The sequence below is a fragment of the Mauremys mutica genome, chromosome 9 (genome assembly GCF_020497125.1).
Source record: "Mauremys mutica isolate MM-2020 ecotype Southern chromosome 9, ASM2049712v1, whole genome shotgun sequence".
NCBI classification, from domain to species: Eukaryota; Metazoa; Chordata; order Testudines; family Geoemydidae; genus Mauremys; species Mauremys mutica.
The window spans coordinates 47,883,107-47,905,997 of record NC_059080.1 but is presented as its reverse complement, the minus strand read 5'-3'; the positions used below and the strand labels follow the sequence as shown (position 1 = coordinate 47,905,997).

The following is a 22,891-nucleotide window of genomic DNA, read 5'->3' as shown; positions in this document are numbered from 1 at the left end:
GTCCCGCCCCGCGAGCTGATTAAGGGAGGGCGGAACGGGGCCTCAGGAGGAGCAGGAACTAGGAAGCGGGCTCTGGCATCTCGGGCCGGGCCGGGCCCGGATGGATTTGTTCGGGGACTTCCCGGAGCCGGATCCCTCGGCAGCAGGTGAGCGCGGCCCCATCTTTTCCCGCCGCAGGGGGCCGCGGCCGGGCCCGAGATCTCCCAGCGGGCCCTGCGCCCCTCTGGGCGGGGCCAGGCTCTGCAGCCGCAGCCCTCGCCCCTCCCGGCCGCGGCGCGAGGTGAAGCCCCCGGGCCTGTCCCGTCCGCCGCGCGGGGTGACGCTCCCGGGCCCGTCCCTGTGCGGCCGGGTCCTCCTGCGCCGCGCTCCGCGGGTGGGCCCAAGTGGCTGGTTGTGGCGGGCAGCCGTGGGCGGCCCGAGACCCGCGGCCTCCGCAGCCCCTGCTCGCCGAGAGAGACGGGCGGGGCGGGGCGTACCTGTGGGGGCGAGCCAGGGTCCGGCCCGCCACGGCTCTAGCCAGGGGACAGCTGCAGCCTGGCCCCCGGGCGCAGAGCCCAGCTCCGACAGGTGCGACTGATTGCGCCCTGGGTGGGGGCTGAGTCTCGTCCTGCTGCCGACGGGATCCTGGCGCCTCTGTCTCAGTGGCCCGGGGCTTCGGCTGGGGGATCAGCTCGGGGCTGTTTGGTGTCGGGTAAAACTCCACTGCGCTGTGTGCGCGAGGAGAGGCAACGTCAGAGAGGAGACATGTGCAGCGTCCATCTAGGTCTGCCGGGGAGAAAGGAGAGAAGAGGCAGAAATATAAGGCAGGGAGGGAGTGAATGCAGGCTAGAGAGAGGTGGACGTGGTCCTTGAAGTAAACTCAGGGAAAAGACACAGTATGATTGAATGCAATGCTCCTCCTGCTATTTTAACTTTCCTGTTATGCTTACATAATAAAACCACCTTGAGGAGATAGTGTAGGGCGACTTACAGCTGTCAGTGTAAACACTGCATTGCTTAGGCTAGGTCTACGCTGAGGGGGGGAGTCAACCTAAGATACGCAACTTCAGCTATGCGAATACCGTAGCCGAGGCCAGTGTAGCTTAGGTCGATTTACCTGGCTGTGAGGATGGCGGCGAGTCGACCGCTGCCGCTCCCCCATTAACTCCGCTTCCGTCTCTCGTGCGCGGTGGAGTTCTGTCAACAGCAGAGCAATCGGGGATTGATTTTATTGTGTCTATTCCCCAATAGATGTAGTGTAGACATACCCTTAGGTTGCACCTTATGGTACGCCTCTGGGTAGTGATCGATCTGTCGGGGATCAATTTATCATGTGTAGTGTAGACACGATAAATCGATCCCCGATCGCTCTCCCCTCGCCTGCTGAACTCCAGCAGTGTGAAAGGCGGAAGCAAAGTCGACGGGAGCTGCGGCCGTCAATTGAGCGCCGCGAGGATGCGAAGTAAGTAATTTTTAATTCGATCTAAGATACGTTGACTTCACCTATGCTATTCTCATAGCTGAAGTTGCGTATCTTAAATCGATTCTCCCCCTTCACTCCCCCGTGTAGACCAGGCCTAAGTGTCCTCCAGGAGGTATCCCACATTGCCCATCCGGTGCACTCTGGATGCCGTTTTGAACGCCACTGCCCTGCAGCCAGGTACACAGGTGAACATCCCTCCCCTGTTAAAGCCCTGGAAAGTTTTTTGAATTCACTCTTCCTGTTTGCTCAGTATAGAAACCTCATATAGCATTCTGGCTCCGTGCAGCAAACATGCTCCTGTGTGGAGTCCATGGGATTTCTTGGGTCTGTGTGGAGTCTGTGGTTGATTTCCTGGGTCTGTGGAGAGAGGAAGCTGTGTAGGCACAACTCCAGTCCAGCTGCAAGAACTTGCTCAGGGCATGGAGTAGGAGGACTATGACAGGGACATGCAGCTGTGCTGTGTAAAAATTTGAAGAGCTGTGGCAGGCATAGTAGAAGGTAAGGGAGAAGTGTGGAGCTGCAGACATGCTGCTTCTGTAAGGAGAAGGCTGGGGTTCAGGGTGGTGGTGAATAGCGCCCCGTTGAACTCCTCATGTGTTCATAGAGCACAGCAAAATACTGAAGAGCAGTGCAGGATCCATGCTTTCTGACACAGATGGCTGGCTCACAGGATACCAGAGCAGGATGCTACGGGTTTCTCAATCCCATCATTCCATGGGCATGTGATGCTAAACCTACCCCCGTGAGGCATTAAAAACCCTTCCCAAAACACCTTTTGGTCAGTTGCACAGTGGGATTATCTACTCGTGGTGCACTGATCTCTGTATCGATGCAAGAGCTGCTACTGTGGACACAAGGTGCATAGTGTGGACATTCTACAGCGGTTTAAATACAGAAGTGGCTGTATGTCGATGTAACATAAGTTGACTTAACTTTGTAATGTAGACATCGCCTTAGTCTTCATGCTCTCACTTAGCTTCCCAGGATCTTTCCCCAAAAGATCCAAAGTGAATATAGACCATGGGTATGGCTACACTTGCAGCTGTACAGCGCTCCCGCGGCAGCACTTTGAAGTGCGAGTGTGCTCGTGGCGGCAGCGCTGCGCTTTACAGTGCTGTAAATTGCTGTGCTCAGAGGGGTGTTTTTTCACACCCCTGAGCGAGAAAGTTGCAGCGCTGTAAAGCGCCAGTGTAACCAAGGCCCATCTCTTGGGTTTCTCCATGAATACTTGATAGTGCTGTTAGCACAGAGGTGGGCAAACATTTTGGCCTGAAGGCTACATCTCGGTATGGAAATTGTATAGAAGGCCAGCTGGGGCAGGGAATTGGAGTACACGGGGTCGGGGGATGAGGGCTCTGGCTGGGGGGTGCAGACTCTGGGGTGGGGCCAGGGATGATGGGTTTGGGGTGCAGGAGGGTGCTCCAGAGTGGGATGGAGGGCTTCAGAGGGGCTCTCGAATGGGGCAGGGTATTGGGGTGCATGAGGGGGGTGAGGCTGTGGCTGGGGGTGCATGCAGACTCTGGGTGGGGACAGGGTGGATAAAAATGATTTTAAAATTTTTTTAGATCGGATTTTTTTTATTTAAATCGGATTTTTTTATAGGTTTTTTTCCTCAAAAAGCATATCTAAAGATAGTTTTAATTAAGATACATTATAGCTGAGAAATATCTCATCATGGAATAGGGGTTATAAATTTTATAGTATGAGACAAAATATTCCATGTAATGTTTAAGAAAAGTTTTGTAAATGAGTTCCAATAGTTCATGGATTAGGGACCCAATTTTATGGGATTCCAGGGGCTTCTGTACAGATTATTTAAGTTAATCTTTCTATCTACTCCATGGGACTCAGTGCTCAGTCTAGAAAATACCATGAGAGATGCTTAGTTTTGCAGTTCTCAAACTGTGGATTTGTCTCCAGAGATAACATGCTTGTTAACAGCAAACATGTTTTTTAAATAAATAAATAATATATAGAGGTGAGAAATAACAGACCTCAACCCTATTGTCCCTCTGCAAATTTGTGTACACTGAATCAATCCCTTACCTCTCTCTAAAAGTGCAAAGTTTCAGAAAGTTCAATGAATAGAAGATTGTTGGGGGCGGAACAGATCTGGGCAAAAGGAGTAGTAGTTTGGAGATAAATGTGAGAAGGGAGGGGCAGGCAGTAGAAACAAAAGTGAAACTGTTTGAGCAGCATATTCCAGACGTCTTGAGGTCTTTCTGTGTGTAGCCTTCATTGATTTGATATCTACCATACCATTCTCTCACTAGTAGGGAAAACCTATAATGACAGCAGGCCGTAAGAGAGACCAAGTTTGGGAATATTTTAATGAAGTTCCTCTACCTGTGGGTAAGACAGGCATGCATACAAAATGCAAACAGTGCAACAAAGAAAAGCAAGGCCTGGCTGCCCGAATGAAACAACATCGTGAGAAGTGCTCCTTCTCAGGAGGAAGCTGCGTTGAAGATGATGAAAGCGACATGTCTGAACATGCAGGATCTTCAGGTTGGTCAACTTTTTTATTTTATACTTCTTTCTTCAGGACTGCCTGTCTTCTACCTTCTGGACTATTCTTGAATTCTCATGTTTGAGAAAAAAATGTAGTTGTTACTCTATGCTACTATCATTTTAGATTCAGTTGTGATTAAAAAAATAAATAACTAAAATAGGCAGATCTTCCTTTTATAATTTCACCTTTAAAGTAGTACTGAGTAATACTAAATGAGCAGTATGGTAATAAAAATTAAATAACTGCATTGACTTATTTTGTTTAGGAGAATCATCCTCAACATGCAGGATCCTGAAAACTAGCCATCTTCAAGATCACCATTTTCTATAGTTTCAAAGTTACCTGCCAATGATAGTGTTTCAGTCACATCATGTATGTCACATAGCCACAGTATATCACCTGTATCAAAAAGGAAAAAAAACAAACTCCATCATCCAGAAACAACCACAGATAAGTTTGTGATAAGAACCAGTAGATTATAAAAGAGGTAATTGATGAAAATCTTGCCCGGTTTGTTTATGCAACAAACTCTCTTTTCTGTGCAAACCTACACTTCATTAACATGGTTCGGTCATTAAGACCAGGATACAGTCCACCGAACAGAGCAGATGTCACGGGCAAATTGCTGGATAAAGTGTATGAAAGAGAAATTGAGCAGTGTGCAAAAGGTCTAGAGAGTGAAATTGTTAACCTGAGTCTTGATGGGTGGAGCAATGTCCACAATAATCCTGTTGTATGTGCTTGTGTGACAACAGAAGAAGGGAATGTCTTCTTTACAGGAACAATTGATACATCAGGAACTGCACAGACAGCGGAGTACTTACAAGTAGCAGCAGTAAAAGCTATCACAAACTGAAAACAAATTCAAATGTCTAATACGCAGCTTGGTCACAGACAATGCTGCAAATGTATCCAAGATGAGAAGAAATTATTTAGAAGAGAATGAAGAGTCCCAAGCTAAAAATATACGGTTGCAGTGCTCTTTTGATGCACCTCTTAGCCAAAGACTGCAGTGTTCCAGAAATAAAGGCTAATGTTCTTGAAATTGCAAAATACTTCCATAACAACCAGTTTGCAGCAGCTGCTCTGAATAAAGTGGGAGGAACCAAGCTAACTCTGCCACAAGACAAGTGATGGAACAGAGACATTACAAGCCTTAAAAAAAGGAATGGGACAAGCACTGTCTCCAGCTCGTTTTCTTGCAAATATTCTCAATGCTCGGTACCAGGGTCAAACATTAACTGCTAGAGAAGAGGAGTTGGCTATGACATGGACATCCAGCAATCATCCCTCCATAATGTCAACTATAATAAACTTCAGAGCTAATGGTGAACCATTCAAGAAATACAGGTTTGCTGATGATGTTTTAAAGAAAGTCAAACCAGTGACTTAAGCATTTGGATTGATAATCTCATTTTTAACAGCAGTAGCTTCTTCTGCTGGTGTAGAAAGAATATTTTTCCTTTGGACTAATTCATTCCAAATTGAAAAATTGTTTGGGACCTGAAAAAGCAGGAAAGCTTGTTTTTCTTTTCCAGATTATGAACAAACAGGAAAAGGAAGGTGAAGATGACTGAGTTAGCTACAGAAGCCAATATTTTAAGTTTCTCATGTTGAGCTGGCTGACAGTCAATTTAAGTTTTGTTTTTTTTAAATATATTTCATTTAACATTAAAAACAATTTTAACAAAAAGAAACCTGATTTTAAAAAACTTGAATGTTTAACTAAATTCAAAAATTCATATGCTTGTTTTGTTAAAATATGTTTGCTGTTGAAGAAAAAAATCCAGAATACATAACGTTGTTTTAGTTAAATAAAACAATTTAAATGTCTGTCTGGTGATGTTCTCCTCCTAATACAGCATGGCAAGAAAATCCTCCAAATGTGAATGACAGATCACAGCCTAGTGACTTCATAAATAGCTGCTTCAATTACCTTTGGTAAATGAAATAACTAACCAGTCATTCATTTTATGACATAGCTGTAAAATTAATCTGAAAAGTTTTCAAAATATATCACTTTAAAGATGTATAGTGTGTACCTTCTAAAAATGAAACCTACACCTATCTCTGAGTTGTGAAGAATATGTATTAAGGTTATAACAACCAACAAGAATGCACTTTTATGTAAAAATCCATGATTAAATTGAGTCTTCCTGACTAGTGATTTAAATAAAATCCATCGTGGCTGGGGATCAGGGGTTTGAGATGCAGGAGGTTGCTCCGAACTTGGATCAAAGGGTTGGTGGGCAATCAGAGCAGGGGGTTGGGGTGTGCTCAGGGGTGCAGGATCTGGCAGCACTTACCTGAAGTGACTCCTGGAAATGGTGGCCCGTCTCCCCTCCGGCGCTCACATGGAGGCGGGGCCATGCTGCTCTTTGTGCTGCTCTGCAGGAACCACCCATTGGCCGTGTTTACCAGCCAATGGGAGCTGCAGAGCCTGCACTTGGGGCGGGGGCAGCATACAGAGCCCCCTGACTGCCCCTGTTTCCGGGAGCTGCACGGAGCTCCTGCACGAGCAGAGCAAGGCAAGCTCCTGACCCCGCTCCCTGGTGGGGGCTTGCAGACCAGTTTAAAAAGTGTGATGGGCTGGATGCGGCCTGCAGGCCGTAGTTTGCCCACCCCTGTGTTAGCATTATCCAATAAGAGTTAATGTCCCTTTGGAATTTTCGGCATAATGTCCTCAAAATATCATCTGTTTTGACTCTCTTCAAATCGTGGATGTTTGGGTTGGTGAAAGGGATGCTAAATGTTTAAATCAGTTGTTCTTAACCTTTACTGCAGCCTGCACCCCTTTGGTTCTCAAAAATATGTTTTCGCACCCCTTATCAAAAATCATTGAAGTAGGTCAGTTCTTTAAACCTAGATATATCATAACTATAGAACGAAAGAGAGAGAATTATATATTTATTTTAATTTCACATTTAAAATGTAATGCAGTAATTGTTTAAAAATGTATAATGTTAATAAATACATAGGTTTGATGAAACAAAATAGTTGTACTTGCGTGCCTTTGCTTAATATGTGTTTTCAATGATTTACCTTCTAAAAAAAATCTGGCATGTCTCATACCCCCAGAAAGGGCATCTCGCACCCGAGATTAAGAACCACTGGTTTAAATGTATGGAAAATATGCATGTAAGTCCTAGGCTTTTTTGTTTTTTATCTGGCACTCATATACCATAGTGTTAGATAACATAGAATGGTCCTACTTGGCCTTTAAATCTAGTAATTTCTAAGGTATCTAGCCTGACCTGCATAACACAGGCCAAAACACCTCACCTAATTCCTACATCAAGACCATAACTCCTGCTTCAGCTATAACACCTTTTAGAAAGATATCCAGTCTTAGCTTATAGACAGAAAGTGATGGAGAATCCACCACATTCCTAGGTAAATTGTGCCAATGGCTAATTATCCTCGCTTAAAAATGTGCCTTATTTCTAGACTGACTTGCCGAGCTTCAGCTTGCAATCATTGGATCTTGTTTTGCCTTTTTCTGCTAAATTAGGGAGCTGACTGCTATCAGAAATCTCTTGCATGTACTTGTAGACTGAGATTAAGTTGCCTCTTAACCTTCTCTTTGATAAACTAAACAGATTAAGCTTTCAGACTGAAATACCTGACAAATCTCTTTGCAGTAACAGCTGTTATATCCTGAAGCAGTGCATTTATAAACTAGGGTTGTCATAGACAGAGAGGGGTTAAAAATTTCATTCTGTGTGTAAATCACTCTGGGTGCTCTGGTCATATTGTTACTGTTTTCTGATGGGTTTCAGGGACCGAAGCACTGAAAGGAGGATCTTTGCTTTTTGATGATCTCCCACCATCTAGCAGCTCAGGTAAGGGGATATAGCCTTCTCCCACATGCCTGACCTTTCCCTGCTTAGAAATGCTTCACTTCTTTTTCTACTATGGCTTGTCTAAAACCTATTTTTCACTTTGGTAACTAAATCAGTCTCCATCTTCATGGCTAGGGATTTTTTTCATTTTTAACTGCGAGGCTGGGAAATGTTTTAAATGTGCGCACTATTTCATCTTCTGCAAGAGAGGGTAGAGAATCAAGACACTTTTGCGGGGAGGAGGGAGAATGATTTTTGTGAGCTTTTTTCCTGATGCTGATCTAATCTTTTTGTGTCTCCCTCTACTTCTGTTAGTTAAGCCATTCAATTTTCTGTGTTTTGTTTCTTTCTAGTCCTTTTGGATTTTGTGCATTCCCCTCTATCTTGCTTCTTTCTTTCTTTCTTTCTCTCTCTCCCCCCCCTTTCCTGCTCTGTTTCCTGTCTTTGCCTTCATGTCTCTCTGGGATATTCTAAGAGTCCATATTTTTTTCTATGTAGTCAGTCAGTACTGCTTTTTTTCTGGCCATGGATGTGTGAGACCAAACTAATTTAATCTTATGCCCCTTTGTGTGTCCCATTTCCACTTCCATATTTTGTCCCTTGCCACTGCTCTGTTTTTTCTCTTCCCCTCATCCCTGCCCAACAACAGAGTGAATAGGACACAATAATAGAATCCTAGAATATCAGGGTTGGAAGGGACCTCAGGAGGTCATCTAGTCCAACCCCCTGCTCAAAGCAGGGCCAATCCCCAGAAAGATTTCTGCCCCAGATCCCTAAATGGCCCCCTCAAGGATTAAACTCACAACCCTGGGTTTAGCAAGCCAATGCTCAAACCACTGAGCTATCCCTCTCCCGGAATCCTTACCAGTGTTTCTCTTGCCAGCACTGGTGGAGAAGCACCATGTGCAGGAAAAGCAGCACAAATGGGATTTATTGCAGAAATCTCTTCAAGAAAAATTTTAAAAAATAAAGTGGGAGAACATGGGATTTCCATAATCTGGTTTTGAATTAAAACCTTTGTTGGATGTATTAGAAATTGGTTTGTCCATAGTTCAGCACCACCGCATCTGCCCTGGTAGATGCTCCTGCTATTGTCACTCTGCACATTTGGTATAAGCAAAATGTGTTGGGGAAATCCCTCCATTAGTGGATGTGGGTGTCTATGGAGTTTTTGGTTTATGCTTAGTGTGCATATATAGCCTTTTGCACAAATGTTTATTAATATAAGAAAAATATCGTGGTATAAATTAAAAATGAGTGACTTTCAAATGTGTTGCGCACCCACAGCTTCTCAGTACCTTTGAAAAATCTGACCACTTATCACAAAATAATTTGGCCACATAATGGCCGCAGTGTCTGTACAAAATAGAAAATGGGAGAGGGTTATACAAGATGGTGACAGCTTCTGTAGCCTGCCCAGACTCCTGTATGTGCACATGTAAAAACTGGGGGTGAATATTTAAGTGATACTTTGTTAACTTGGTGCTCTGTAGGGCCAGATATCTCCCCTCTTAGTCATGTTCAGCGTACCTGGTTATACACACAGTCCTACTGATTTAATGTGCATAACGGGTGGAAGAGTCCAACCCTCAGTCTTTTTTTCCATCATTTCTTTTATGGCAAATATTAGTTTTGATACCACTTTTTATAGGAATTCAGAACTATTTTAATAACTTATTAGTATAATTATCGGTATGGTTTTGTATTGTGTACCGATTGTGAAATATATTGTCAATTTACTAGAAGTCATTAAATCCACTTTACTGGTTATGTATTTTGTCAAGTAAAAGAAATGTTTAAATTATGTCTTTCTCATGTAAACATATCCCAGACAGGATTTGAGCTCAAGGCCAACTGCTTCCTTAAGTGCATTTCAGGTGTTCTGATAAGTCACCAGAGTGATATTCCTGGGGGAATTCTATGCATCTGCGGACACGCATAATTCATCTGTCTCGCATTGTTTTGTATTTTCCTGCATAAAAAACATTTTGCCTAAGAAGTGCTGCAGTTCTAATCTTCTGTGGTGCCAGAACAGCCAGCTGTGTTCATGCCAGCTATTCTAGTGCCACAGCGGCCTGTGATGGGCAAAAGGCACAATTGCAGCACTTCTTAGGCAAAATTTATCTTATGCAGGAAAATACAAAATTCTATGCCCAGTGCTGCAGAATTCCCCCGGGAGTAGAGTTCATCACAGCACCCTGCTCACGGAGCCATGTTAGGGCAGAGTGGGGGACACAAGGTGGCTGGGTTGGGGTTGTGTGTCACAGACAGATTCAGTATGTTCTCTTCTCTTCTCCCCCCCCCCACTAGCCAAACTGGAGCATGGACTAGTGGGGTGATAGTGTTGAACCTGGGTACAGGGGAGAGGGGCTGCAGAGACCCAGGGGGATGAGAAGTGCAGGGACAAGGGCAGATGTGCCTGACTGAATGGGAGAGGCTTGGGGTCAGCCTAGGTCTGCATGGGGGAGGCTTCCCAACACCCTAACAGTCCCACCCACCCCCCAAAAAGAAAAACCTCACACCTAGCACCCTCCAGATTCACTCCTAGGCTCCTTCCCTCTCCCTCAGCTCTTCCATTACTCCTGCCTCTGCCAAGCCTGTGTACTGCTTCTGACTGGTGCAGGAAATACAGTTCTGTATTGTAATTTAAATGAATTACACAAAGTCCTGTATTAATATGCCTCGTAAGGAATATGTAAAAAAAAAAAAAAAATTACCAGAATCTTTTTTTCTCTTTTTAGTCTATATTGTTACAGACATACTTGCTGACAGATATTTTGAAATAAATTACCAAAATAATTGTAACTGGCATGATTCTATTGTTGTTTTGACAAAATATGGAGAATTTTTAATGTTTTGGTGCAGAATTCCCCCAGGAGTGAATAAGAGCCCAGATAAGTTGAACTGGTCATTGTTTTGTTAGTTCAACAGTAAGAAGAAAAGACTCCCTTTTTGGTCAGTGTAATCGATCGCGCCGGGGCTCGACCCTCCTGGGGGCAGGAGGGGAGCCACACTGACTCCCTACGCGTCCTCTGTTACAAGGGCTGAGCAACAAACAGTTCAGGGAGCTCAGGCCCTTTGGTGCAGGGGCTGAGCAGCAACAGTGCAAGGGGCTCAGGCCCTTTGGTGCAGGGGCTGAGCGGCAAACAGTACACAGGAGCCCAGGCCCTTTGGTGCAGGGGCTGAGCGGCAAACAGTACACAGGAGCCCAGGCCCTTACACCTGAGCGTTGGGTGAGGGGGAAAACTGCCACCCGTGAGTAGGGTGGCAGGGGGGACGCAGGCCCACCCACTCCACTGCATCCCAGCCCGGGGCCCTGGCAGCGGCTAACACCGCTGCGGGTCGGTGGGGTCCTGACCGCAACACACCGACATGGGCTTGTATGTGTCTGCAGCCGGACTGGGGTTGGCTACCCCCAGGCTACTTCCACTTTCCCCCTCAGGGCCTACCTCGTCCGTGGCTCCGGTTCCAGGCCAGTCCACCAGCATGGGCTCCTCTCGACCAGGGCTTGGTGGCAGGTCCGGCAGCTCCTCGGGGAAGTCCGGCCAGATGTGCTCGGGCGGCTCCTCAGGGTAACAGCAGGGACGGGGAGGCTCCGATGGCTCCTCCTCGTAGTGGGCGCGGGGGAGTTCCAGCGGCTCCTCCCAGTACTGGCCGTGGGGGAGCTCCGGTGGCTTCTCCTTGTAGCGGGCGCGGGGAAGCTCCGGTCAGTCAGGACAGCTGCCTTGGGTCCTGGAGGGTTCCCAGTCACGAGCTCCCAGCGGCGGCTGGGCTCTGACTGAGCTCTGGCGGCCGGCTTTTCTACTTCCTGTCCCGCCCCTTGACTTCCGGGGGGCGGGGACAGGTGGCAGTGGCTCCGCCCACTTGGGTGTCTGCAAGGGCGCTCCCTCTGCTGGGCAGGAGGGGAGCCACACCGACTCACTACAGTCAAATATTTTTTTTCTTCCCGTTAAAATGACTGTTTGTGGGACATCTGCACAGAAATATAACCTGAATAACATGCTGAGGTGTGACCTACTTCAGGCAATTCACTGGAATTCATTTCCAGTTCAACTATATATTGTCGTTGTAATGTTTTTCCACCCTCTAACTTAGTTGGGCCCCAATTCTGCAAAGACTTAAACCTGACATTACACATCATGAGTAGTCCCATAAAGTCAAGCAGACTAGTCACATTCCTTAAAGTTAAGCATATGTAAGCTTTGCAGGAGTGGGCCTTAGCCACTATAATGATTCTTTAAACGCCATACCATATTCGCATAACTAAAAAGAAATATCTCAACAAGAAGCCTCCTTTCTGTTTGTTTTGAAGTTAACCAATAATCAGCTCAGGCTGAGCATTTTTAAGGGGATATCACCAACTTGAAAAATCCCATTTCTGCCTGAAGAGGGTTTTTATTTTTATTTTACCTACTGTAGTTACAAGTAACAACTAGGATTATTGTAACTGTGTGAAGTTAAGATTTTTTTTCTGTTTTTAGTTTGTTTTGTGCTTTTTACAGCACTTGGTATAGTCCGCTTTGCTGTTTTCCCCCATATTGCTATATTTACCTTGCTGAAAATATCTTCAAACACCAAAAGAGGAGCAGAAAAACTCTTGAACTTTTAAAAAATAAATAATCAAAACCTATTATTTAAAAGGTGCTCACTTGAGTTTTTTTTAAAATAGTCAGCATTGTAGTATTTGTTTGATAGCATTCCTTTCTCCAAGTAACACTGTGAATAATCATGAGGTCCCAGCTCTTAATCATACATGACATCAGATGGTTGTATGGAGATGAACATCTACTAGCTATTTGCTGTGAACTGAAAGCCACGGGCTTCCAGCATCTTAGAAGAGCTCAGCAGGGTAGATGGATGTGGTTCAGAAGAAAAAGCCCTGGTTGGTAGAAAAGGAAGAGAGCAAAATGGGAGAAGAACTGAGGTGTACTTCAGATCCTGTGAGGAATTCAAATTACTTAGAACATCAGTGATAAAGATTTCTTCAATTTGCCATTTCTGTGTCTCCTCTGCTAAAGGCCATTGGTCTTCATGTAAATACTTAGCAGTGTTATCTGAAATAACCTAATAGAATCTCTGCCCCTTCGTTTCCTACAATAGCCAAGGTTTCTAAAGGAGTCATTTTAACTCTTGTAAATCAGAAGTGCTTTAGCTAGAAATGATTATACAGGAGTTCTGACTATTTCCAGGAAAGTGGCAGTTTGTGTCTTGTGCAGTAGCAGTCTATAGTTAGGGTGGAGGGGTTCATTTGCGGCAAGGATTGTTCTAGAGTAATGGGGCATTCCTTTTCTTCCTGTGAATAACTTTTCAGGTGTGTTCTGACTCTGCTCTGATGTGTTTTAGGGAAAGAAGCACAAACAGGGCCTTTGCTTTTTGATGATCTTCCACCAGTCAGCAGTGCTGACTCAGGTATGAGGACTCTAATCGTTGTCTTGGCATCTGCCTAGCTTGTTTGCATCAGCATCTCTTCTCACACTGAGATTTTGTCTAAACCTTTTTTATTATACATAAGTATACGATAAAATCTTCCAGAATATCTACATGTTTGTGTCCATCTTCTTCCTCCTCACTCATTTCTTCAACTAATATAAATTGCTATCTTAATATGGATCGTTCATATTTTTTGAAATGTTAATATGGGGCATATTAAAAATATCAACATAAGACCTAGGTTCTCCCATTGTCTGCTAATAATTGTTTTATATCCTGGAGTGGTACACGTTTAAACTGATCTGGTCTGAGTAAGCTGACATTTTGTAGCCTTCACACATCTGTTGGACATGATCAGAATTCTGCTCATGGGGTGAAGGCACTCAATTTACATTTGTTGACTGTTTTCTTGTTTTTCAGGGACAGGAGGACCTTTGCTCTTTGATGATCTCCCACCAGCCAGCAGTGGTGACTCAGGTAAGGGACTTGTATGGAGGGACCCTCATGAAGGCTGTTACATGTCTTTTCTCATGGAATTTGTTAGCATAGCTTATCATACTGGGATTGTGATTCATCTTGTTCTTTCCAACAATCTTGCCTGTATCTTGGTGAGTATTTGGGCACTTGTACTGGTAGTGGAGACATATTCATGTAACTAAAAATCTAAGTTCATCAAACATGGGTCTATCTGCAGAAGTAAGTACCTGCATCAGTTCCTTCTAGCTGACTCCATAACATCTCTGATGTCCTTGAAAGACTGCAGATAATGGGTTTTATAATACAGTAATTCTCAACCAGGGGTCTGCAGAGGTCTTCCAGGAGGTACATCAACTCATCTAGATATTTGTCTAGTTTTTATAATAGGCTACATAAAAAGCACTAGCAAAGTCAGTAAAAACTAAAATTTCATACAATGACTTGTTTATACACTGAAATGTAAGTACAATATTTATATTCCAGTTGATTTATTTGATGATTATATGGTAAAAATGAGAAAATAAGCAGTGTTTCAGTACTAGTGAGCTGTGACACTTTTTTTGTATTTTTATGTCTTGTTTTGTAAGCAAGCACTTTTAAAGTGAGGTGAAATTTGGGGGTACAGAAGACAAATCAGATTCCTGAAGAGGGTACAGTAGTCTGGAAAGGTTGAGAGCCACTGTTGTACTATATGCTTTTTGGAGGTTGGAGTGAACTTAGTGCTCTCAAAAGTGAAAAGTGTAAAGAGCACTGGCTATAATTGCACATGCCGCAGTTAAGCACTATACAAGCTTCTTACAGCATTGCTGCTGTGACTTGATCCTGGCCAGAACTACCTACTGCTGTTACAGTTGTGGTGTAACTTAAAGCTAGACTGGCAGATTTGCCAAATTTTCATCATGTAGGCAGAAAGTCCTTAGGGACTAGGAAGAGACTCATTCCATGAGCACTGAATCCACTGTCACTTCAGATCCCATGCTAATTATGTTTCTACCTCATCACTCCTGACTTTATTTTGTAATCCATCCTGTCTCTTATATGTCTTCTATAAAAGAATAGTATTGTCTCTCCTAGAAAGTAACAATCCTTTTCAGGCATGATAGTCTTGTTGCAAAAACTAGAAATTCCTCAGCTTTAAACTTTTGGTTTTAACACATCTAAGCAGTCAACCCAGATCAGTTTGGTAGATAGGAAACTAATGACAAGGCCAAAGTGGGGGAGACAGGAGTCTGCCAACCAAAATTTACCAGACTGTAGTAGTACTGTAGGTCCATAATACTTCAGTGTAAAAGGAATTGTTCTCTTCAGTGTAAGAGGTGAGTGGGTCCCATAAATAAAAACAAAAAAGAGTAGAAAACACTTCTGCAAAGTCTTCAGATATCTGTATTTTTGCTGTCTTCTAGCTTCATGCATCACTGAGCAGGTCTCAGCAGTAGGGAATCATGGGAAAGGCGAGAAGAGGAAAATCTCGGAGGAAGAGAAGAATGGCCGTGAAGAACTTGTGGAAAAGAAAGTTTGTAAAGGTTTTCAGACAGTTTGAAAACAAATGTACTCTGTTTTGTACTCTTTACGTGGGGCTGAGTAAGTCCAGATCAAAGCTGATCTTTGGTTTCTCAGTACACTTTCTATGGTTACTCTAAGAAATGAAGTGTGCTGCCTGCTGACAGAGTTCATACTTAGATCCCAGGGTTTGGGTGCATCCCCTAAGTATGTTCTTATTAATTTGGGAGGCTATTAGCAGTTGTGATGAACCAGCCCAGAAGTATAATAGTGGGTACTCTCACAACCATGCAGATACCTACAGTCGGAGCACAAGACCTGGAGTAGCAGAGGTGTGGAAGTGACTGTTTGACTCCTGGCAGAGTGGTTCAGACAACCTTGCCCCTCTAGCATCTTGTCACTCCATCAAATGGTTGCAATGAAAAGAGAGAACTGAGAAAAATGGCTTAACCTTTAACATCTGGCTTGCTTGTCTTTTGGTGCAGATGTGTAAGACACAGTAGTGATACAGATTTCCTAACATTGCACTAGGCTTTGAGAACTGGATGTGTTCAGTAGGTTCAAACTAAGAAAGATAAATTTGATTGAAACAGCATTTGGTTTAGCTTTATTTTATCTATTGTTAGCAGCCTCATTAGAGATTTACTGTTTCATCAAGAGCAGAGATCTCAAACTCAATTTACCTTAGGGCCAGTGCCAGTCCTCAGATCCTCCCAACAGGCCAATGTCACTCATGCCGCCCAGAACCCACCCCACAAAAACTCCACCCTCTCACCTGCCTAAGGCTCTGGGACGGAGTTTGGGTGGGAGAGGACGTCTGGGGTAGCCGATTGGGGTGCAGACTCTGGGAGGGAGTTTTGGGGCGGGAGGGAGTGTGGGGATGGGGCGCAGGCTCTGGGAGGGAGTTTGGGGGCAGGAGGGGGTGTTGGCCCAGGCTCAGGTTGGGGGTGCGGCGCTAACCTGGGGTTCTGGGGCAGGCCGGGGAGCCTCCGCGTGCTTCTGCCCCCAGGCTCCGCCCTCGCAGCGTCCCATTGGCCGCAGGGGTGCTCGGGGCAGCAGCAGCAGGCGGAGGCACAGCCCCACCCCGCCCCTGGGCCGCAGGGAGGCGCCAGCAGCCACTGGAGCGAGCAGGCAGACACCGCTCAGCTCCACTGCACTGCCAGGGCCCCTGAGGTGGGAGGACCCGGGGCCGGCAGGTGTGGCCAAGGGAGAGATCTGGCCCCAAAACTGCTGGAGCCCCGCAGGCCACATTGGGGAGGCTCGTGGGTCTGCAGATGGGAGTTTGAACTCCTGATCAAGAGAGTTTCCATGGAGTGCATCCATCTCCTGGTTGTGCAATGATATCCCAGTCTGATGTAGCTTTAGCACTCAAGCTTGGTTGCCCTGCTTCAGTAGGATGCAAACTGCCTTACAGTTTCTGATGTTGGGGACACTTAATACTAGTTTCACAAAGCATGTCATTTGCAGCAAAAGATTCCAAAAGCTGACCCTTTTTAAAAAAAACCTTTGATTTCAAGTACAGCCCATGCAGGGCAAGATATGCTTCTTGTCATGATGCCATGAGATGGTCAGAATCTTGCATAAAGCAACATGATCACAAGTTTGTAAATCAGGCTTAGGAAACAGAGGAGTTTCATGTGTGTAATTTTGCTTTTTTCCTCACTAGCATCTGGAGGCATCTTTGGACTGAAAGGTTATATGGCAGAGAGGAAAGGTGAACGAGAGGAGATGCAGGATGCACATGTCATCTTGAATGACATCACTGAGGAGTGCAGACCCCTTCCCCCTCAAATGTAAGTAGGCCAGACCTCCGGAGCCAGGGAGTAACATTGTAGTAGAATAGAGTCATGACAAGAAGATGAAAGAGCTCCCATTAACTTTGCTTGAGCTCTTGACAATGATCCCTCACTCTGAGCAATGACTGCTCATGACTAAATATTGCGTTGTGTGGTGGCATGGGTGATCTGGATTGTATTCCTAGCTCTGCCACTGATCTTGAGAAAATCATGTAAGGTTTGATGATGCAAAAGTTGCCTCATTTGTTAGGTGGTCCACATCAGGTGCCTATGACCTGACGTTTTTCTTTTTATTTATTTATTTTCCCCATGAAGTCCTGAATACCCACCAGTCCCGTTGACTTCAGTAGAAGTCAACTCCTCCTAGTACCTCTGGATATCAGGCCCAAGATACCTGAAGGCTCTGAACTTGAGTATAGCTGTTTAAGCCTTGCCTTTGGGGTTTCACAACAGTTAAAATCCCAATTGTGGCAGTGATGAGGAGCTTGGATACTTGGAGAAGAGAAGCCATCAGGTATCAAACACTCAAATTAACTATACCTTTCAGGTGATTAGAGGGGAAGTGGTGGAATGTATCATTTTTAAAAACAACACTGACAGGCCATAAAAGATCACTTAAACACATTCTTTTAAAGCTAAATATGTGATCTAAAGTTTGGAGAACAAAAGGCAATTTGACAATAGTTAGTATGTCCGCATGTCTCTTGTGTATTGCACAGCTGTAGCAACCATTCTGCATGCAGAGAATTCTGGGATGTGTTGGACTGGCATCTGTGAATAGCAAATTCTGAAATTGTTGGAGAGAAGCTCCAGAGCTGGAGTGCCCATGAGGTGGAATGTTTAGCTGCTGTTTAAATGTAGCTGGGGCCATAGCCTCTTTTCCTTTCCTTCATTTCCTGGGGGAGGTGGGGAAACTTTTTTAGTACTCATACATGCTAGCTCTACGCTTTTCAGAGGAAACACTGCATTTTCTGTTCCAATACAGGTTGGGAGAGGTGCTAGGGACACAAGCCTCTTTACTAAATCTTAACTTCTGGTTGATACCAGCCTTTTCACAGCTAGTTTACATTAATGTTTTTTCCTTTGCAGAACCCGTGTCTCATACTTTGCTGTTTTTGATGGCCATGGGGGAGTTCGAGCTTCAAAATTTGCAGCACAGAATTTGCACCAAAACCTGATTAAGAAATTTCCTAAAGGTAAGAGAGGGCCATGTGGGGGCATGTGCATCATCTTTCATTCCTCATGACTTGCTGCTGTGGTGTGTCCACTAAGAAATGACTTTGGACAGCCAGAGTCAGGGATGTAGCTGTGTATGGCGTATTGGGCGACCATGCCTCTAGGCTGGAGATAGGTAAGGTGTGATAAGTTGTTGAGCAGATTTGTGAGGCTATCAAGCCAAAAGCCATAACAGCGTTAGCTAGGTTAGGCAAGTTCGATGAAATAGCCATAGCAGATCTGTGAATATGGCTGAGGAAAATAATAGCATCACAATTGGTGTCCCTTGTCTTCAAGGGTGAATAACTAGGCTGTTATACAAACTGGCCATGCGCTTTTATATCTGGATCTTTGGCAGTTGGGCACATGGGTCATGTCTGCTCTACGTAAGTAACATGCGTGCAGTGTGACCTATTTATGCATGTCAGACAGGTGAGGAAGGGGACAGGGATTAGATGAGCATGGTGTTTCAAAAGGAGCATGCTCCACTTTCTCTTTTGTGACAGGAGAGGTAGTCAGTGTGGAGAAAACGGTGAAGAGATGCCTTCTGGACTCTTTCAAACATACAGATGAGGAGTTCCTGAAGCAGGCCTCCAGTCAGTAAGTATAAGTGTCCCCCAGAGCTACTTGTAACTATTAAAAATGTTTCTCTCTCCCAGACCCCAATTCTGAGTTGTACCTCCTAAGTGGTACAGCCAGAAGGTGAAGCTCCTACATTGGGGCAAAGAACATAAGAACGGCCATACTGGGTCAGACCAAAGGTCCGTCCAGCCCAGTATCCTGTCTAGCGACAGTGGCCAATGCCAGAGGCCCCAGAGGGAGTAAACCTAACAGGTAATGATCAAGTGATCCTGTTGTCCATCACCACCCTCTGACAAACAGAGGCTAGAGACACCATTCCTTACCCATCCTGGCTAATACCCATTAGTGGACTTAACCTCCATGAATTTATCCAGTTTTCTTTTAAACCCTGTTATAGTCCTAGCTTTCACAACCTCCTCAGGCAAGGAGTTCCACAAGTTGACTGTGCGCTGTGTGAAGAACTTCCTTTTATTTGTTTTAAACCTCCTGCCCATTAATTTCATTTGGTGGCCCCTAGTTCTTATATTATGGGAACAAGTAAATAACTTTTCCTTATTCACTTTCTCCATATCATTCATGATTTTATGTACCTCTATCATATCCCCCCTTATTCTCCTCTTTTCCAAGCTGAAGAGTCCTAGCCTTTTTAATTTCTCCTCATATGGGACCCATTCCAAACCCCTAATCATTTTAGTTGCCTTTCTCTGAACCTTTTCTAATGCCAGTATATCTTTTTTGAGATGAGGAGACCACATCTACATTCAGTATTCAAGATGTGGGTGTACCATGGATTTATATACGGGCAATAAGATATTCTCCATCCCTTTTTTAATGATTCCTAACATTCTGTTTGCTTTTTTTCTGCCGCTGCACGCTGCGTGAACGTCTTCAGAGAACTATCCACAATGACTCCAAGATCTTTCCTGATTAGTTGTAGCTAAATTAGCCTCCATCATATTGTATGTATAGTTGGGATTATTTTTCCCAATTTGCATTACTTTACATTTATCCACATTAAATTTCATTTGCCATTTTGTTGCCCAATCACTTAGTTTTATGAGATCTTTTTGAAGTTCTTCACAGTCTGCTTTGGTCTTAACTATCTCGAGCAGTTTAGCATCTGCAAACTTTGCCACCTCACTTTTTACCCCTTTCTCCAGATCATGTATGAATAAGTTGAATAGGGTTGGTCCTAGGACTGACCCTTGCAGAACACCACTAGTTACCCCTCTCCATTCTGAAAAGTCGTCATTGCTCCTTGCCAAGAGTCCAGTTGGCCCATATGCAAGTTGGAGCCACATCCTTCAATGGCTGCTGATAAGCTGGCAGAGTGGCCATAATAGCCGGAGTGTAGTGCGCTCCGGCCCTGCCCCCCTACATTACAGGTTGTACAGGACAGCAACATAGGGCTACCCTACGCTGTAAGGGTATGACCAGGATTGCCATGGGGAGTGAGGTATTACGGGGCCAGAATGTGAGCCAAAACTGGCCTCTATACCTCTCTTCTGTAGCACCTTTTGTGACCTGTATCCAAGGAGATCTTGCATGTTACCAAAATAACAGAAACAACAAGGAGTCCGGTGGCACCTTAAAGACTAACAGATTTATTTGGGCATAAGCTTTCATGGGTAAAAAAAACACTTCAGTGAAAGCAATAGCTTTTGTAACTTAAATCTGCAAGCTCATAGTGTGACAGAGTGGCATGTTCCTAGCACAAGGAATTCCAGATATTCAGGGAGTTCTGCATCGCCCTCTATCCAGAATTGAGGTGGCTACCAGCAGATATACTCCCACATAGAGCAGTGGTCATGATCAAGGATTCTAGTGAATCACAGATTTTTTTTTTTTCATGCCTTAAGTTATGTAGTTAACATGAGACAGGCGGATAAAAGTTCACTAGTTAAATCTTGCATTATTTTCAAGACTGCTTTCTAAAGCAGTAGTTCTCAACCAGGGGTTCGGGACCCCCCTGGGGGACAGCAATCAGGTTTCAGGGGGTCTGCCAAGCAGGGCTGGCATTAGACTTAATGGGGCCTAGGGCAGAAAGCCGAAGCCCCACCGCACGGGATTGAAGCCTGTGGCCTAGCCACCCAGGACTGAAGCCAAAGACCGAGCAACTTAGCTTCACGGGGCCCCCTGTGGTGTGGGGCCGTGAGTAATTGCCCTCCTTGTTACCCCTAACGGCGACCCTGGCTTTTATATGCAGGAAAACAGTTACTGTGGCACAGGTGGGCCGTGGAGTTCTTACAGCATGTTGGGTAGGCCTCAAAGAAAAGGGTTGAGAACCACTCCTAAAGGATGAATGGATCTGATGGTTAATGTCTAATATTTGAATCATCTTTCTAATTGACTATACTTCTTTTTAGCTTTTGTTCTAATGGAGACTTATTTTCCTTAAGGAAAAACACAGCCTATTCCCACATGTGGCGGAGGGGTGGACCTAACACTTTGAGATGCCACCATGTATTGCTTTATACTTAAGCAAGATACATGCTGGGTTAATCCATCTTGGCTACCAGCCTTGTATATCCTTTCCATTTCATAACTTTTCATCTATAACATAGCTGGAGAGAATATCAAAACATCCAGCAGTGAGCTTAGACATTTCACTTCTTGTGTACAACATCACAAACCAAACTCTGGCTCAGCCCTCTAACCCTAACCAGTTAAACAAAACAAACGTCACCAGTGTAGGCACAAAAAAGTACTAACAGAATTAGTTAAAACAATTATTATCTTTCCCAAAACCATGTGTGTATTTAAAAAAAACAAAACAAAAAAACCCACTCCATCTGACCTGTATATATTATATTCTGTAATCTACAGGCTGCATTTGCAAACTTGTTAGTAATAATATCAGCATGTTGAAATTATGGAGAAATTTAATTAGGCTCTTCGGCATCAGGAAAACTCAATGAAAGATGATTTATGAGCAGATAAGTTTAAAAACTGACACTCAAAATTGTTATACTGTTATATCTGGTCCACAATAAGGAAAACAGTGCTGCAGCTATAATCCAAGCAGCATTTCTGATTTTACACAGTGCTGTCCAGACACTAGTTGAACTACAACAAGCCAAATGTCAGGAAAACAACTTAAACAGGGGGTGGGGATTGCTGAAGCTGGAGGATGGTGGGTACTGTGGGTGATGAGTTGAAATAGTATGGGTACCAGATATGAGGGTAGAGGGGAAGAGTGAGTAGATTGCACATTCTCCTCTGTTACTGTTTATTTCCTCACCATCCATCTGCCCTACACTCTGTGGAAGTTGCCCCTTAGGGAGAACTTCCATTATTTTTTAGGCACTGAAAGATAGGCAGTTACTGTGAAACTGGTTCTGTCATACCCTTAATTGAGTTTCCCTGGAGTCGAGTGTAGCATAGGATGGGAGGAGAAGAAAAACAGGGTCAGGTTCCAGCAGCTGCAGAGAGGTAGCTCTTACCTGCAGCCATCCCTTAGAACCCCACCTTGGGGGTGCCACCCCACAGTTAGAAATTGCTGCTCTATGTTGCTAATCTGTCTTCATCTTTGTATGTATCTTGTCTATAAACCTGTTTTATATAATTAATTTAACAAAAACCTGTGAGCAAAATGGGGAGAACTCCCAAACAGAAGCTTGGTGGTTTTGGACTAGCTGACTTCAAATGCCTTGCAATGGAGGCATCCTTTGCAGGGTTCTCTGAACCTTTAGAAATAGAACCTCTAACAAAAACTAGCTTTTTCCATTGTAACTGTATTTCTGGTGCCTTCAGGAAGCCTGCCTGGAAGGATGGTTCCACAGCAACCTGTGTCCTGGCTGTAGATAATATCCTTTACATTGCCAACCTTGGAGACAGCCGGGTAAGTAGCACTGAGAAACCTACTACATAGATTTTTAATTGTATAACATCCCCAGTACCTACAGGAGGAATGGATTTCCACTCTTTTTGTAGGGATTCTTGTTGGGAGATGCTAAAGTAATTGATTTCCCTACCCACACAACCATTATTTCACTGAAAGAGACTTGACAGAAGTAGCTGGGATCTCCCCAACTATTCCTGCAAAGATTCCTTCTTGAAGAGGATGGAACTTAGA

At 44.5% G+C, this 22,891-nt stretch overlaps 1 protein-coding gene across 1 annotated transcript in view; it reads left to right on the top strand.

Moving 5' to 3' along the window:
- LOC123377489 (ILK associated serine/threonine phosphatase) overlaps positions 1–22,891 on the top strand; it is a 41,893-nt gene continuing 19,002 nt past the window's right edge. The window contains exons 1-9 of the mRNA XM_045030472.1: positions 1–146; positions 7,754–7,816; positions 13,160–13,225; positions 13,667–13,723; positions 15,127–15,246; positions 16,890–17,016; positions 18,109–18,215; positions 18,741–18,834; positions 22,570–22,657. Of these exons, the coding sequence (XP_044886407.1) occupies positions 101–146; positions 7,754–7,816; positions 13,160–13,225; positions 13,667–13,723; positions 15,127–15,246; positions 16,890–17,016; positions 18,109–18,215; positions 18,741–18,834; positions 22,570–22,657 (768 nt within the window). The 5' untranslated portion in view covers positions 1–100. The remainder of the gene's footprint in view (positions 147–7,753; positions 7,817–13,159; positions 13,226–13,666; positions 13,724–15,126; positions 15,247–16,889; positions 17,017–18,108; positions 18,216–18,740; positions 18,835–22,569; positions 22,658–22,891) is intronic.